General features: G+C 55.8%; 4 protein-coding genes across 4 annotated transcripts; 1 reads left to right on the top strand and 3 right to left on the bottom strand.

The window, feature by feature from the left end:
• Positions 1 to 829: 829 nt before the first annotated feature.
• Positions 830 to 1,651, bottom strand: VOLCADRAFT_115565 (uncharacterized protein; the record flags this gene model as incomplete). Its single annotated transcript, XM_002945563.1, has 3 exons — positions 830 to 931; positions 1,185 to 1,427; positions 1,499 to 1,651. 3 exons carry the CDS (start codon positions 1,649 to 1,651, stop codon positions 830 to 832), a joined length of 498 nt encoding a protein of 165 aa, XP_002945609.1.
• Positions 1,652 to 1,761: 110 nt separating this feature from the next.
• On the bottom strand, positions 1,762 to 3,501 carry VOLCADRAFT_109527 (uncharacterized protein). Its single transcript, XM_002945562.1, has 2 exons — positions 3,282 to 3,501; positions 1,762 to 3,008 (listed from the first exon to the last, which is right to left on the bottom strand). The coding sequence occupies exons 1-2, from the start codon at positions 3,488 to 3,490 to the stop codon at positions 2,195 to 2,197; spliced, it is 1,023 nt and encodes a 340-aa protein (XP_002945608.1). The 5' UTR covers positions 3,491 to 3,501; the 3' UTR covers positions 1,762 to 2,194.
• Positions 3,502 to 3,647: 146 nt separating this feature from the next.
• On the top strand, positions 3,648 to 5,340 carry VOLCADRAFT_78588 (uncharacterized protein). The gene is made up of 2 exons (XM_002945930.1): positions 3,648 to 3,943; positions 4,150 to 5,340. Exons 1-2 carry the CDS (start codon positions 3,819 to 3,821, stop codon positions 4,310 to 4,312), a joined length of 288 nt encoding a protein of 95 aa, XP_002945976.1. The 5' UTR covers positions 3,648 to 3,818; the 3' UTR covers positions 4,313 to 5,340.
• Positions 5,341 to 5,654: 314 nt separating this feature from the next.
• VOLCADRAFT_115562 (uncharacterized protein) lies at positions 5,655 to 6,708 on the bottom strand (the record flags this gene model as incomplete). Its single annotated transcript, XM_002945561.1, has 3 exons — positions 5,655 to 5,786; positions 5,985 to 6,065; positions 6,588 to 6,708. Coding segments are annotated over 3 exons (333 nt in total), but the record flags the coding sequence as incomplete, so codon positions are not given.
• Positions 6,709 to 16,484: the final 9,776 nt, after the last annotated feature.

Below are 16,484 nucleotides of genomic sequence, written 5' to 3'. Positions count from 1 at the left end.
GCGCAACTGGGCGGAGTAAAGACCCAGGGTAGGACGAGACTGAAAACGTGTGGACGCGTGGAGTTGTGAAGGACTGGCATGCTCTACATAGGCTCTCAGCTGGCCATAGACGTTCCCGCTGGTTCACACATATAGTGATGGAGTGAGCTTGCAAAGGACAAGGACTGGGGTTATCCACGCTATGCCGTGCTCGTCGGGACATGTGACACCCAGCCGTGTAGAGCCCACACTACGAGTCCATTGAGCTCGCAGTTCGAGAGGGGGAAACCGGCATCCTGGCGCCATCATTCGTGCGCATATTCCTCATTTGAGTAAGGTCCACGTCACCATGACAGGTATTTGTGAATATGAGGGTCGGATTCGTTTGGCGGTCGGTACGATGCATGGCAACTGATATCCAACACATGCACCTGCACAATACGTATCGCATCGAACTTAACGCCGTGTCCACCTCACCTGCAGTCAGGGCATACCCTTTGTGGACTGTGCGTACGGCCTTAGGGTGTTATGCACCCTCACATCACCATAATACATCTCGGCGACTGCCCAATAAGCCACACTCCCCTACCTCCCGTTCCCGAGCCCCGCACCCATCTGGTGCAGATTTTCGAACCGCTTTTGCGGATGCCCGAACCGGTCTCACAGAATCTGCGGGTGCAGCTTTGGACCCCATCAAGCTGCATTATCTAGTGTTGTTCAAGCGACAGAACATCTTGGGACACTATCGGCCACGGTGAGCAAGTCGATTTCACTGGCATGGCGCTACGGTGGCCCTGCCACCAGCCGTGCCGCACCGCTGTGCCGCCCCCTCGTTTCCCAAGCCAGAAGTCTACCCAAGTCCCCAGCCGGCAGGCGCGTTTGCCGCTGCCGTTGCCCCTTGGCTGTCTTTAATGCTGATGTCCGCTCCAGATTCCACCAGGAGATCGTACACCTAGTCCAAAGGAAAGTGGGTCGCCGGCGGTACATCAAGTGGAGGCCTGCCTTTCATGGCTACAAGGCATGGTTTCATCATTCAAGATAAGGCTGCCACCCAGCGCTACGAGCATGGTAAGGCGTGACCCCATGCCAACGCACAAAGGAATGTAACAAGCGCGTTAGCTGTTTGGCGCGTCCAACGTTCAACAGAGACGGATGCAATGAGAGAGCGTTGTGGCAAGCGCATGGTAAATCCAGAGCCGTCTCACCTCTCGATGTTCTGTGATGGCTGCGTAATGAAGCGGGGTCTGCCCGTCGGCGTCTTGCGCGTTCAGGTCCGCCCCTGCCTGGATTAGCAAGCGCGTAACCTCTACATGGCCCCGATCTGCAGCGAAGTGCAGAGCGGTGCAACCCGTTTCGTCTCTCCCGTCGATGGCTTCGCCGGCATCCAACATGCTTGCCACCGCAGAGACGTCTCCCTCGCCCGCAAGCTCGTGCAACGTCCTTGGCCCCTGAACGCGACGCGACGCAGTCGATAAGAAGGTTCCGGTGTCCCTTCGATGCAACTTTGGTCGGCGCTTACCGCTGTCTGGCTGTCATCGTTCGCATCTTCGCCGGCGGCCAAGCAACTGAAGACGGGGCCCATACCCCCCCTGCCTTTTGGCTGGCTCCCGCCCGCACCCTCCTGTCCCCATTCCGGTACAATCGTCTTAAGCAGTTCCACGTATTGCTTCATAGCGCTCGCCTTTGGTAAGTCGCCCAGCTGCGCCCATGCATCCCTGTATCATACATTCTCATACGGCTGACTTGCTTAGTCCTCTGAAATAATAACACGGGGAAACGCTTCCAAATGGCTTACCACTTTGCGCGGCCGGCCACGTCCCAGAAGCCTGGCCTATTGCCGGCGCATTGCCCAGAGGTCGCTTGCTTGTACAAACCATAAAATTGCAGTTTAATAGCGTCCGTAAACCTAGAATCCCTTGCAGTCACCGCTGAAGCTAGGAAACTAGCGGCAGAACCGAAATTGTCCTCTTCATCTGTTGCGACGCCCTCCAAAACGTCTTCCCTCTCAGCCACATCCAACATGCTTGGCTAAAGGTGCTAACAGTGTTTACAAAAAGCAATAAGAAATGGGCAATGCCAGGGCCCGTCACTTCTATTCACATCTGGCTACTGCCGGACAACCGGAAGCCTGCGTAGCTGCCCGTCCCGGCACCGCCAGCACCATGCATTACGCGCACAACAGTATGTACTACCCAGTCCCAAGCCTAAGTCCCATTCATCTCATCGCACCAGCGCGCAGCACATCAATCATATTGAATAGCGTCGTTTCGCTCTTCTCCGCTATCCGCTGGGCTAGGAAGAGGGTAGCGTCCACGGTGCCTTCCGCATACGTCGTGCGACCGATGACATTGTGTTGGAACTCAAACATCACCGTCCCGTCGCCAGAAACCAGCTGGTACGTGTGGTACGCATGTCCATTGAGTGCCGACTCGGGCACCTTCATAACCTCCATCTGTTCCTTTGGCTCCCGCACCAGCTCGATTTCTGACACGTCAAATTTGATGCCCATCTCCACAAACGACTGCACAACGGCCTTCGCCGTCCCCGACGTGTCCTTCTTCGTCGACTGGTGGGACTCGACCACTCGGAGCCTGTAGCCCGAGAACGCGCCAGGAAAGTTTTTAGCCATCATGTCCATCATGGCCTGGAATGCCACGATCTGCTTGCCCATATTGGGTGCAATGACGGCGTAGGTCCTGGCTGCCGCAACCTCAGAAAGAATCCGCGCTCGGTCGCCCCCCGTGGTGCCCATGACAAACGGCGTGTTGTGCCGCACGTAGAAATCCACCATGTCGTGGATGGCGTCAGGCAGGGTATAGTCGACCATGATGAGGTTAGGGTAGCGGGCCTTGATGTCCGCGATCGCGACATCACGGACGGCAGGCGGCACGAGCTCCAGCTGCACACCCTGGACTGTGACATGGGTCTTCTTCTCGATGTCCATGGGGGCGCACAACGTGTACGGCACCAGGTCAATGTTGGCGCGCAGGGCCGCCTCTGCCACCGCCTGGCCCATCTTGCCAGTGCAGCTGTCGCGGGGAGTCATACAAGAGAGTTTCGTGGTATTGCGTTTCAAGTGCGCGACAACGGGATTGAACTGCTTCGGCGAAAAGAGAAGGAACATACATGCATCCGGACAAAGGTAAACCCTCGGGGAGATGCAAGTCGGATCGGGGATGGGCGTGCAGCAGCGGCAGGGGTCGGGGTCATAACGGAAGGCACATTATGGAAGGGCTATGGCTCTGGACGGCCCCCACAATTCATCTCCCCCCGTTTGACATTGCTCGGATAGTGATAGTTACCTGTTAACCATAAGCTGGAACTTAGGCTTGCTGGACGCCATCACCACCACGGAAGTCCGAGCGCATCGGCAGCGGCTCGATGCAGCGAAAGCTCCTGGGTTTCTCAGTGGATGCCTTGCAAGCATTTTAGGAAATGCAAGTGTATTGTGATGTTTTAGATCACACAGTTGGCGGCGGTTGTCCGGAAGGGGTCCTAGGACAATATTCATGCAAAATCGTCCTTCATCACAGCAATGCGTGATACAATGCAACCTATGTGAGCTAATCGTAACTAAGGTCAAGTTACGGCACGTCGTACCTCGCCGCTTGTTGCCAAGTTATGTATGGCCAACCATTTAAAAGTTACTATTTTACCTTTTTGTCGCACATTTTTAATTAGCGTAGGAGAGGCGCAGCCATAGAAGTTATGCTGACGTGCGCTGTTTTTAACTCATGAATGCTGGGCTAGCCCCAAAGAGGACAATATTATTGAACAGTATTTCTACTGCGTGTTGAACATCGCCGAACCTTTTTTAGCTTGTAGAGCGGATCCCCAAAATGGCAACACTGTCAGACCGCTTAAACATTAACAGCCAGATTGAGCATCTTCAGGCGAAGTACGTGGGCACTGGACATGCTGACTTCACCAAGTTCGAGTGGGCGCTAAACATTCATCGTGACAGGTCCGATAGGCCCTGGGATCGCCGCGAGTAAACCAGGGTTTGGCTTGGATAAAGGGGATGCTTGGCAAGCTGCAACCCTGCAGTTGCGCTATAATTGCCAGTAAGCCAAATGGTGCCCGGCGGCACGGCGTATACTCCTGCTGCGCTCTGGCCTGCCGCTCGCCCTACTTTGTCCCACAAACCCCCTCTCGTCAACTCCACCGCAGCTACGCTTCTTATGTCGGCCATCACAACATGGTAGCCTACTTTGGGGTTGTTGAGAACGAGTCCATTGGGCGCGTCAAGTACGAGTTCCTGCAGCGTATGCTGCTGCCGTGTGGCCTACCGCCGAAGGCACAGGAGCAGAGCGAGGACGAAGAGGACAAGTAAAACTTGGCTAAGAATACTATGCGGACCATGTTTTCGGCCTGAGTGTCCCTTGCGTTGGAAATGTAACTCGTTCAACTTCTAAAGCTAGCGGCCAAGACAGGGCTGGTACAATATCTTTGGGGTTGGGGGACTAATCCGACTTGGGAGGATTTCCCACGTACTGGTACGCCCAACGAATCCAGGTCTGCTTTCGCTTTGCTCCTATCGTCGGCGAAGCCGTGCACGTGGTGATGCGTTCACACCACCGCAGTGTCGTGACAATGGTTGTTCACTGGAGCGGTAAGGGATATTACGGCCATCCTCGTGCCTTCCTGTGGAAAGCCGGCACCCTGAGGGTGCAGCCAAAGTGGTTGCTTAAGGCTAGGCGGGCAAAGTGTATGGCTTTGGGAGGTTAATCTTTACCCCTGTGCTCGGCGTCTTTTGTTGAACTTCACGAGCTGACACTCGCTTTTCCATGTGAGGGGTATGACGGGTGGCGGTTCCTACGGATGAGAGGTGATGAGTCTATCCGTCCTCATGGTGCGCAGGGTGGAAACTGACTTTGTTGCGCCTGCTTTGGTGATAGTGACGTCGTGCATGAGGTGTAGCAGGCAGGGTCGTGGGCTTGGGTGCTCGGTACTGTATGCTCCCTCAACGATTGACAGATAAGGTTCATTGCTGCAACCAAGTTACTGAGTATAACTAGCCCAACACGGATTGTACCATCTGTGTCCTACACTTACCTTTTTGAGACCGAAAACCCTACTAAAACTAATTCCGAAATCATTCTGTTGGAGAGGCATTGTGCGAAAGACGGGCGGTTGCAGTTTTGCGCTTGCGGTATTGGCTTCGCGGTATCGTGTGTTTATGCCTTCCCGCTTGACCGTTGACCGCAGCAATAGCACAGCCGACGGGTCGATAACCACCTGTCATTACACTTCTCTCTACCACTATTCGCAACTGCTGATTTGCTGGAACCGAGAGACCCCAACACGTGCCATGGACAGTTTGCTCCAGTTAGCTAGGTAAATATGTAAATAGGCCCACATAACGCTGTCAATACCGGGCTGCGTTTGAAGCCAATAGTGTCAGGGCAAGTAACAGGTCTGGCACAGCCGCCACCACGGCTGTAGGGCTAGGATAGCCACATGTGCTACTCTCCGCCTCGTGAACCTGCATGTTGCAGCTAGCTGCGGCAGAGGGGCAGAAGAGCACCCGAGGCCGGGCCCATGGCCTGCGGAGATGCAGCCTGGCTATCAACAAGGGAACCCGTTGGAGTGCCCGGGTCGGTATTGGCGCTCTCCTGTGCAGTGCTTCCTCCGTGTTCCCCCTCTCTCAACCGAGTGTGGAGTGTCACTCGCAGTCATAGGGCCGCAAGGATGCCTCCAAGGGTGTTCAGCAAGACAGGATGCCCTCGCTCGACGTAGTCATGGCCAGTGTTAGGCAGCCACACGAAGTTGTGGGGTCCAAAAAGGTGCCGACTCCAGGCGTGGATCTACGGAGCCAAGAGGTTTGATTGGGAACTGGGTTAGGCATGTCAGCAGCTCAGACTAACGCTCAAGGTGGGTGCTGGGTCAAAGCCTTAGCCAGGCGGCATCTGTCGCCTGGCTCTGGGGGCCCCGTGGATTGAGGTTCCGTGAACGAAGAGGTATTGCACAGTGAAGCACCATCACGGTATTTCCTTCACACCCACCTGCTCCCGTGTATAGCGCCGGTCTAGCTCTCCCGCAAACACGGTGGTGGGCACAGCGACGGGCTGGTTGGCCGCCGGCAGCTGCAGAAGGTCCAGAAAATGAAGGGGCCCGTGGTCCTGAACTTTGTCATGGCCAGCTAGGGGAACTTGACTAGCAGCAGGAAAGCTGGCGAAGTAACCCAATGCACGAATACTCCAGGTTCAAAGGTTCAAATGGGACATGTCTATCACTCTGAACCTCAATGACCCAGCTCGTGGTCAAGGGAATTTCAGTTCGACACGGCAGCGTGCGTTCCATGGGGTCACGGTAAGGCGCGCTCTATGCCTGCACCCTACCTCGTAAGTCTCAACGAGAGCAAAATCAGCCCGAAGCACTGGCCACACAAGCTGTCGAACCTTGGGATTAGCCTGCAATCAGTCGCGTCGATGGTTCTGGGTCTGCTGAGCACAATCCATTTCACAACTGCACCAACACAGAGAGCGGTATGTACACATGCATGCAAGTACAAAACACTGCTGTAAAGGAGAGGACTCCGGCCACCAGTACATATTCAGCGGATGAGTGCCCGCACCGGCATCCGTCCGGCCGTAAGGCGCACCCACCAGATGCGGGTTGCTGGTGCCGTACCGAGCCCCGAAGGCGTCCCAGAACTCCTCCGCGGTAGCCAGCTTGTGCAGGCGGGTGGGGTCCAGGTCGTCGTGGGCGGCGTACAGGTGCGGAGCCCTGGATGGGTCGTGGGTAGGAGGTGAAATGAGGAGTGTTGATGTACTGGGCAGCCTGCTGGCAGGCAGCCTTGAGCGCTCCGCACCCAAGTGATTTGGAGCGCATGTGTGGTGCTTTCCTCGCCTCGTTGTGCCTCCCTCTGCTCGGGTTGTGCCTCCCTCTGTACTGGCGCCGTTATGTTCTCCCATTCGGGTGCGCTAACGGTGCGCAGCACCAGCACTGCCGCAGCAAAACCCAGCAAACCCGCACACACACCTGCACCCCGATACGAACAGATGGACGGGCAGAGGGCTCCGGCTGCGCATCAGGTCCTGCGTTCGGTTTGGATGGTGTCTCGAGGGATTCAGCAGAGATATAGCGATACCGCCACCTTGAGCTGAATCTTCCTCCTTTATTAGGCACACGGTCGTCTCGCGTCAGGTGTATCCAACCATACATCTAACCATAAATTGAGAGACCTGTCAAGGTCGAAAATCCTTCCGACGGTGGAAGGTAAAGTGCCCCTAGTCGATGGACGGTGGTGACGTGGGATAAAGTTGAGTTGCGAGCTGCCCAGGAATGGACTTGAGCCGCCGTCGATCCGGCAGGTACCGTTGGATGCCGGTGGTGGGTGCGGAACCTAAGCGATCCACTGAGAAGTTGACTAGGGTGACTGGATGAGGGTGCCCCGAAATACCGGGGAAGGCAGGGTTTCGCCAGGTAGCGATCACGGGTGAAGATATAACCCCCGTGTCCCACACATCATGCATTTAAGCAACCGGCCGATTCTTCCGGCTCGATCTTTTTCCTTCGCTAACCGCCCCCTCATCAACCCACAGGCCGACACATCTGCACTCGATTTGATTATGATGCGTGTCACAGGACCCACCATCACCAGTACAGACCCCATAACTTGATACTGCTGTCGGGACGTTTTCTTCCCCTTCGTCTCCCCGAAGGGGAACACCCCTTCTTCCCCTAAAGGGGACTCCGTCCCCTTTAGGGACTCCGTCCCCTTTAGGGGAAGCGATATCATTGGTGTTATTCTATGCGGGCATAACGTGGCCATACGTGGACATAACATTCACATATGTCCCTAGCCTTACTTGTGGCTCTTATTAGGCTCTTGGGCCCTCTGGCTCGAGTAATGGGCACTCGTTACACCTCCCTGGGTAACGCAACCGAGGTGTAACACACACACACACTCACACACACACACCACATGCAGTATTCACCTACCGGGGTCAGGAGCCCCCTGCTGGGGGCCAGAGGCAGTTCAGCTTTGCCTATGGCTCTCCCAGCTACCTATACAGCTACACATGCACCCACAAGTACATCGCCACATCCCACCTGGACCACCTCATACGCGATCCAGGCGCCCATGCTGTGGCCGAACAAGGCGTACGGCAGACCTCCCCTGCGTGGCGGCGTGGTGCCAGACAGTGACGTGGGACACCATTGTGAGAGTGTCGAATCTTGGTGACCTTATTTGCGGCATCTGAGGGCTTGCTTGAGTGCCCCTGCGAATGTAATACGGTTTAGGAAACCCCCTTACTACACTGCATAGGTTTTTGGTGGTGTTTCACACCCATGCTCGCAACGATGCGTTTAAGCGAGGGTCGCACAGTAATTTTGGACCTCTTGAGTCTTTTCCTCGATAACAAACGTTGCTGCAACCCCGCAAGCACCGTGCTGCAACCCCGCAACACACGAGATGCACCACGATTGCGAGTTTGTATGCAGTTGTGTATGGATGCAGTTGGGGTGTGGCGACTTTGTACCTGTTTTCCAGGACCCATCGCACGACATCAGCGATATCAGCAGCCAGTTGTAGCAGGTTTGTGGCGAGAGACTCCCGCATTCGACTGTTGTGGCCGGGGAGTTCGATGGCCAGAACCTGCCGGTACCAGACAGCAGTAGCAGCAGGTAAGCAACAGCACGTGATAAACCAATTGCACGCTACGCGGTTTCATCACGGAGTTACAGTTGTCAGTGCGGGGGTTAGTACATATCAGGATAGCGCAGTGGGCTGCTAATTGCCCGCGGTATTCCACACGATGCGCCATTGCACTGCCCTGCCGACCGCCACAGCCTGCACCCGACCAGATCATCAGCACCCCCAAGTTCCGCACCTTCACCCCACGCTCGGCAGCCGCCCACCTCTACGTGCACCGCTATGGCTTCCCTGTCGACCTCTAACTATGCCGAGACCGACTACTTCTGCGAAGGCCAGACGTCGCGAGGCCACAACTGGTTTGTGCACCTCTGCCCACCGCCAACCGGCACCAATGGCACCGTGCCTCCATGTACGTCATCCCCACCTGCTTCACCTCCCTGGATGAGCTTCATCTCCTTTTGCCCCATCTGGCCACCTCACGATGACACACAGCGAGAACGCGTCCTCACTCGCCTCGCTGACTTGTGTGCGGAGTGGCAGCGGCTGATGAACCTCAGCAAAGTTACCCGCCAACTCATGCCCGCCCTCCTCACCACCCTCTCCCCGCCGCCAGACGCCCCCTCCACCACCAACCCTGCCGGATCAGGAGGCCAGTGATGCTCCCTCACTTGTAACAACAATATGACCGACACCATGCCAGCCCTCAGTCCCCAGTCCCCAGTCCCCCGCTCCACATCTACCGCCTCCCGCCTCCCGCCCCCCGCCCCTCAACCCTACCCTACCCCCCATGCCACCCGACCCGAAGGGGCCTCCAGCAGGGCACGGACCCACCTCCACTCCTTGGTGCACCAAATGCCGCTCCCAGGCGTGATACACCCACGCGCCCATGCCCGCCTGCACACGATAGCACCCAAAGAACCCCAGAAGGGATGAATTATTAGGCAGCGCATGTAAGACGTGAGAGCACTGCTGGACGAGATTCGCATACATGCGATGCGGTGATGGTGGATGGAGTGATGACTAGGCGTAAAGCCTACGAAGTCACTCACAAGCAAGCTTCCACTGCCAGCACTACACTAGTATTCTGGCAATCGGAAGCAAGCAAGATGTCTAAAGGTGAACTGGAACCTCTGGGGCAATCCAGCAGGAGGCAGGAGCCATCTGGAACCTCACTCTAGGAGTCGAATGAAGTGCGTAGGAGGCCTACCTAGGAGACCCAGTTAACCAAGTATTGATTAGTCTAGCTGTTGCTCCTTACCTAGCTACGCCAGGAAGCACCAATGCGTGGAATCACAACAACGAGACTCAACCTATGTGCACACTATACTAATACCTGGGGAATGCAAAACAGCAGCATCCGCTTGGACTCTTGCTTGTGGCCTCCCGGGACTCCAGAGCCGCTGCTGACGTCTGCATCGCTAACTGCTATTGCCGGTGTCCTACCATTCTCACCGGTGGTTGCGGTGGTTGTGGTAGTTGCGGTGGTTGTGGTGATGCTGTCGGGAGTGATGACACTTCGAACAGGTGCTGAGGGCAAGATCCAGGAGCTGATGCTGCCATCGAGACGGTGGGTACTACCCGAAACACCACTGCGATTGCAGCAGCCACCGGTGCCACCAGCGGTAGCAGGGGCCTCACGGAGGCCTGCCTGCGCCGCTTCCCTCAAACCGCCGTCCCCGTACATGAGAGCTCGCTATATGTACGTATGTATGTCGCTCTGTCTGCTGGTCGTTATGGGTACGGGTAGGTCTCTTAGTGAAAAGGCATCTAGTACCGACCGACCTGGAGCACAATTCCTCACTTATCCATGCAGGTTTATACCCAAATATAAATATATCATGTAAGTGCTGAGTGTAAATACGGACGCGCTGCTACCGTCTGCTGTTGCTGCTGCTGCCGTCAGTCGTGCTGCTGGCTGCAACGTAGGCTGCAAAAAGTAGGCTGCTGGGCGTACGGTGCTACGGGATTTCAGTTATGTTCCAATCGGTTTTTCCTTGCCTAACCCTAACTTGGAGTTCTTCCCGGTTCGTACGGAATTTATACACCGCCAAAGGGTTAGCACAAGTCAATGCGCAAGCACACTGTCATGTATGGCAAGGTAAGCAGCAACCTCTGTGCACGCCATTTAGTTACCGTACGGAGGTCAGAACGCACTGTCGTCGCGACGAAAAGGAAAGTAGTAGCTGTAGTAGCTGTGTGGTATTGTCAACTGTGGCATTGTAGACGGAATGATGGATATGGGCTGAAGTGTATGAGTGCTGTTAGTTGTCTCGCATTTGCACGTGTCTCGAACAGGCTAACGCTCGTAAGTCATGTACGTCGGTACACGTACGGCATGTCATCATGGGGCAGTCCTGGGAATTGGACAATTAATCGGCTCGTCCTAGACACCGATAGCCGACCTTGCACCGCTGCTTTCATCACCCTTTCCACAATTTGCCGGAAATTTTAGAGATGGGCGAGCTTCATGCATGCACTCGACAGCAGTTATAATGCAACGCTCCCCGAGCTTGATTGATTGGCCAAACAGGAGAAGTGTTAGGATAGGCGGCAAGAGTTTGCTCCGATAGTGCAGAGCTCGTGGCTCGTCATACTTCGGTCGTTCCATGATCGGTTTTGCCCCATGTGTCGCTTTGGAGCGGTTGAGGACGAGCATCACGAGTGTTCTGCCTACGATGTTTGTCAGGACTTACTGCAGGCGAATGGTATATCTACTGGGAACATGCGGGCTATCTTGACGTTGCAATTGGGTGACCAGCGTTTTTGTTTGCGAAGGCGCTTCATGTGTTGCGTCGGTTGTGATACACCTGCCTACATCCTAGTATAATACAATCATAGGGGTTGTTTCCACTTGGATTAAACGTGTAAGGGATTTGTGTTCGTTACCGAGTAGGTATGGTTTAGGACGACTTGCCTCCGGTCCTCCAGTCGCCAACTGGAGCCAGTTTCTTCACATATGGTAACGAGTTATGGTTCGATCCTGCCTCGAACCGTCTTGGAGCTGTTTTCACATCGTCATAGCGCTTCCGCTTCGCTTCACTATAACGATCGATTGGTTGTGTTGCCGGTCGTTCACCAGCATCTCGATACTACCGGGTTCATCGCTCTTCGATACTGATCACGGATTAAGGCTTTCATAATCCGCACCGATCCACCGCTAATCCGTCGGATAGTTTCAAATGGATCAAGATGGCCACCCGGCTGAGACATGAAGCCTCCTGGAGCGGTCAAACCACCTTCTTCCCCAGCGCGCATCTGGTATGGAACAAACCCTTACTATAGGAAGAATGTTCGCATTTATAACATGTTAATCTACATTTAATCGGCGAAACGCGCGTATATGGACGCACTAATCCCGCCAAGCCTAATCCGTCCTAATCCGCGCGATGTTTCCATATGCGACGCAATAACCCGTGACTTTTAATCCAAGTGGAAATACCCCCCATACAGATGCATAACTATTCCGAACGCGTACGGACGCGAGCGCAGTATTCATTGCAACCACTGTATGCCATCCAAATAACTGTGCACACATCCGTAACCAGCTACAGTTATTACTGTTGCATCCTACTGAGATTGCTACCCGCGCACGTTACACGCATGTGCACCTCCGCCGTACGCCCGGTCGGTACGGCATCGTGAGAAACTTACATGCATGTTGGAGCTCCAGCTGGCGCCTGCTCTGTCTACGTGTAAAAAATGTTGCAATAACTAGGTTTGAAAAGTACTTGAAAGGAGCCCATTTCATCCTGCCTTCGCTCGTCAAGCTAGCCCTATCGAGGGGATATCTCCCCTAGGCCCTGTGGCCCTATCTACCTCCACCCGCTTGCCGCTGCAACCAGCCACCAGGCGACCAGGGCCGCTAAGTACGCCGCACCCTCGAATGTGTGAAGTGTGTGTGTGTGTGTGCCCATGGACATTCATAACCAACAAGTGCAATGGTGTAAGTCCCTGAAACACCCCGCTGCAGCTGTTGGGCCGGCTGCCTAGCTCCGTAACCCGATACATAGCGTGCGTGTCCTGAGTGTGTTGAGTGACGCGTCTGGTTAGGTCCAGTATACATGCGGGTACTGTACATACACACACACATGTTCGCATGCACGTACACGCACGTCCATACCCACGCGTGTGCTCACCAGCGGTCAGCGGCGGAAGAAGATTCATGCACTGTATCTTCGCAGCAGTCACCACACGCGGGCAGGTCTACTCTCTATTATACGCATACACCTGGAAGCTATCTGTCAGCATAGGACCGCAAACCTATATGCTGTACACCACCACTACATACTACAGCTTCGTCCTGTTGCTCCCACCGCTGCTTGACTGATTGACGAGTCAGCAGAGGAACAGCTGACGGAAAGCGCAGCTGGGGCTGCTGCAGAAGTGCGAGCTTCTTGCGGAACAGCGCCCTCATCGTCATCCGCCTCGGTCTCCTGCCACAAGGGGTTGAGCATGCCCCATCGCAAGGGCGGCATTGCTAGTACAGCACTTGCTGATGACGCCCAGCAGTCTGACTTCACTCCGTCGAGGTAATCCTCGTCAAGTTCACCACCAGCAAGGTATGCAGTGGTGGCGGGGGAGTTGGCCACAGCAGAGTTGGTCACCAGCGACAGGCCCTCGCCCTGGTGGTGGCAGGGGCCCACACTGCTATCAGCAGCCCATAGACTGAGCCGCCTCCTAATGCACCCTTCACTGCTGTTGGTGATGTTGCTGCTTAGCAACTTGCCACTTCTCCCAGCGTAAATTGCCGTTTGCTCCTCGTAAGGTTGATGTCTAAGCTTAATAAAGGAACCTCTCGACTGCATGGCCGCCGCGGGAGCTGCAGCCGCCACAGGCCGGCAGTCAACGGTGGCGAAGTCCTCAAAAGTCTTTGCACCGACAGGCGGCAATTCATGAACGGCAGTCAACGGCGGCGGCAAGACGTGAGCAGCCGTGTTGGTGGTCCGCCATGTTACTGCTCCTGCTTTGACTGCTCCTGCTTCGTCTGCTACTGCCGCCGCTGTTTCGCCAGCAGTAGTAAAGTTCTCCAACCTGTCGCCAGTTGCCGAGTCAACGGCACCTTCAGCGATATTTGCTGCAGCAGATGGGCCCGTGACTAGCGAGTCAGTTGAGGCACAGCTGGCCGCAAGTGCAGCCGGACCGGCGGCAGGGATGCAAGCCTCCAGTAGTGACGCACCGTCATCATGATCATCATGGACATACATATCATCATCGTCGTCGCTATCATCCGCTTCGGCTCCCTGCCATAGGGGGTTGAAGACATCCCACTGCAACGGCTGCATTGTCAATACCGATGCTGGCAAAGTCCCATACGATTGTACTCCTTCCAAGCAGTCGACGATATCACCGCCAGCAGCTTCCGAAGTGGCAGCACGGGAGCCGCCCACAATCCCGGGCGCCGCTGAGAGGCTCTCGTTCTCCAGGCTGCACGGGCTCACACGGTGGCTATCAGCCCACAGCTGGAGCCCTACATTGCGCTGCTGCCTCCTGCTGCTCGCGTAGTTGTTACCACCATCATTGCTGAGCAGCCCACCAGTACTTGCACTTGCTGCGTCGCCACCAGCCCCTCTACCAAACGAGCCGCCACTCCGCAGCATGGCAGCCGCTTGGACAGCGGAAGCTACTGGCCAGCGGGATTCACAAGCGGCGGCTTGGTTTTTGACGACGGCAGGCCCCGCGGAAGCCGTTGCATCAACAGGCTGCAGCAGCGGGGCAGCAGCAGCAGCAGTAGCAGCAGCAGGAAACGCGGTGTCGTCCAGGATACCCCAGTCCGCCACTGCTGCTTCTGCTGCTTCTGCAGCTGCTCCGTTAGTGGTGACAACCAATTTATTGGTACAGTTATTCGCGGGGCGGTGTGAAAGCCCAACGGATGCGGCTACAGTACCAGAACTGGCCATGGCAAGCGATTCCGCAAAGGTGCAGCTGGCTGCAAGTACATGGCCTGCATGGGCGCTGCTGGCGTCCGGTGACATAACGTCCTGCTGACAGTCACCGTCCTTCGTCGCCGTTGCTTGCCATAGAGGATTCAGCACGGACCACCGCAACAGCGGCAAAGACAATGCTGCTTCCGGCAAGCTCGCCTCTGATTCCTCATCCCTTCCCAAGTACTCCGTGTCGTCGGTATCACTGCCGCCAGCAGCTTCTGCAGAGGTGACGACGGGGAAGCCAGCAGCACCCCCGGGGGCCGGGACCATCCCCTCACCCTGCAGGTGCACAAGGCTACCAGCAGCCGACAGCAGCCGGACCTCTCTGTTGTGACACCCGTCGCTGCCGCTGCGGTTAGTGGAAATGTTGCATAGCAATTCGCCATTTGCGCTGTTCGGAGGTGCGGGAGCTGCGGGAGGTGCGGGAGCAGCCACCATTACTGGCCCGTAGTCACCACGATGAGAGGCGTGCACCTCGATGGCGACAGAGCCCTCGGAAATCGTTGCACGAGGGAGCGCTGGCGGGCCAGCAGCAGATATTTTGCTGCCAGCAGCAGATATTTTGCTGCCAGCAGCTATCCACAGCACTGATGCTCCTGCGTCGGCTGCGTCAGGTGTTGATGCCGGTGGAGCTCTTGTGGTGACATTCTCCAACGTTTTGTCAGTGGTGGTAGAACCAACTGGCCCCCCAACCGTGGTAGCTGCAGCGCCGCCGCCGGACGCCGCCATAGCAAGCGGACCCACCACGGCATCTACACCGCGATCTACAACAAGCACAGCTGCTGAGGTAGCCGCAGGGCCGCCTTCATCCGGCGACACATTATCATTACCACCCTCCTCCTCCTCCTCGTCCTCCTTCTCGTCCTCGTCCTCGTCCTCGTCATCCTCCTCGGTCCCTTGACGACATAAGGGGTTCTGCATGCCTGACCACAACGGCAACGACAGAAGGTTATTACTAGCCGATAGGCTCCCAGCGGACACATAGGACAATCGTTCCTCTGCATCACTGGCATACTCTGGATTCTTCCAAATGATACCAGCCATGTCCGGGCAGGTCGCGCCCACCCGCGGCGGCGCCAGCATTGGCCCGCCGCCACCAGCGGATGCTATTAGAAGTCGCCGCTGCAGGGAATGAACAGAGCCACAGAGCAGAGGCAATAAAGGAAACCGTCATGCGAGCGGAGGAGTAGTAATCGCCTTATAGCTGCTAGTTTAGCTGCAAATCCCCTCTCTCCGACGATGGCAGCCAAACACTTATGCTTCGCATTATTACGGGGATTACTTAGGGTTTTAGGGCAACCTGGTTAGTAGGGTTATGCCGGTTAAAGACATGCGGCATGATAACATACGGCGATGTCCGTCACGTGCATTCCGAAGTTGGAGGGTTGATGGAGCTTAGGAAGGATTGGCCGCTCCGGGCTGGGTTTTCCGGTGTGCCTACCTAATTTGCCGTTACCGCTTGTAAACCCAACGGGCAAGCCATCCCATACATAAAGCATGCAAGCTTCCCCCAAAAGCGAAACAACTGTGCATACCACATGTACCCCACCCAAGCACACGCACCTTATTATGTCGTTTGACGGCGACTACGAGGCAAAGCAGCAAAAGACAGCAGCCGACAGCAGCAATTGCGATAATCGCTGGTCCGAGCACCACACCGTTTGACGGCTTGCTTGGGGCCTTGATGGTCGCGGTCGCCATGGTATTGCCTCCGACCCCGCTGCCTGCTGCTGATGGAGAGGAGGACGTCTTCCGTTCCCCAGGCGCCGCTGGCGGGCTACGGCTCTCCCGAAACTGCAACAGTATTTGTGTGCGTGACGGAATTTTGCACGTGTGCGTCTGTCTGTATGTATACATGCATGGATGCATGTGTGTGTATGTGTGTATGTATGTAATGTGTGCGAAGATCGTACCTTTCAGAAACACGTGCGCAGGAAGTAGGCTCGTGACATGGAGTATCATCCACCGAAATCTCA

This window comes from Volvox carteri, assembly GCF_000143455.1.
Source record: "Volvox carteri f. nagariensis unplaced genomic scaffold VOLCAscaffold_1, whole genome shotgun sequence".
Classification (NCBI taxonomy): Eukaryota; Viridiplantae; Chlorophyta; class Chlorophyceae; order Chlamydomonadales; family Volvocaceae; genus Volvox; species Volvox carteri.
The sequence above is the reverse complement of the archived record's forward strand: the minus strand, read 5'-3'. Positions and strand labels throughout refer to the sequence as shown.

Bases quoted from the DNA above. Each gene is read 5' to 3' on its own strand.
- VOLCADRAFT_109527 (XM_002945562.1), bottom strand. From the start codon at position 3,490: ATGAATATTGTCCTAGGACCCCTTCCGGACAACCGCCGCCAACTGTGT. The intron at 3,009-3,281 runs GTAACTATCACT...TCCCCGCGACAG, and splicing joins TTCCAGCTTATGGTTAACAG to CTGCACTGGCAAGATGGGCC.
- VOLCADRAFT_78588 (XM_002945930.1), top strand. From the start codon at position 3,819: ATGGCAACACTGTCAGACCGCTTAAACATTAACAGCCAGATTGAGCAT. The intron at 3,944-4,149 runs GTCCGATAGGCC...ACTCCACCGCAG, and splicing joins CTAAACATTCATCGTGACAG to CTACGCTTCTTATGTCGGCC.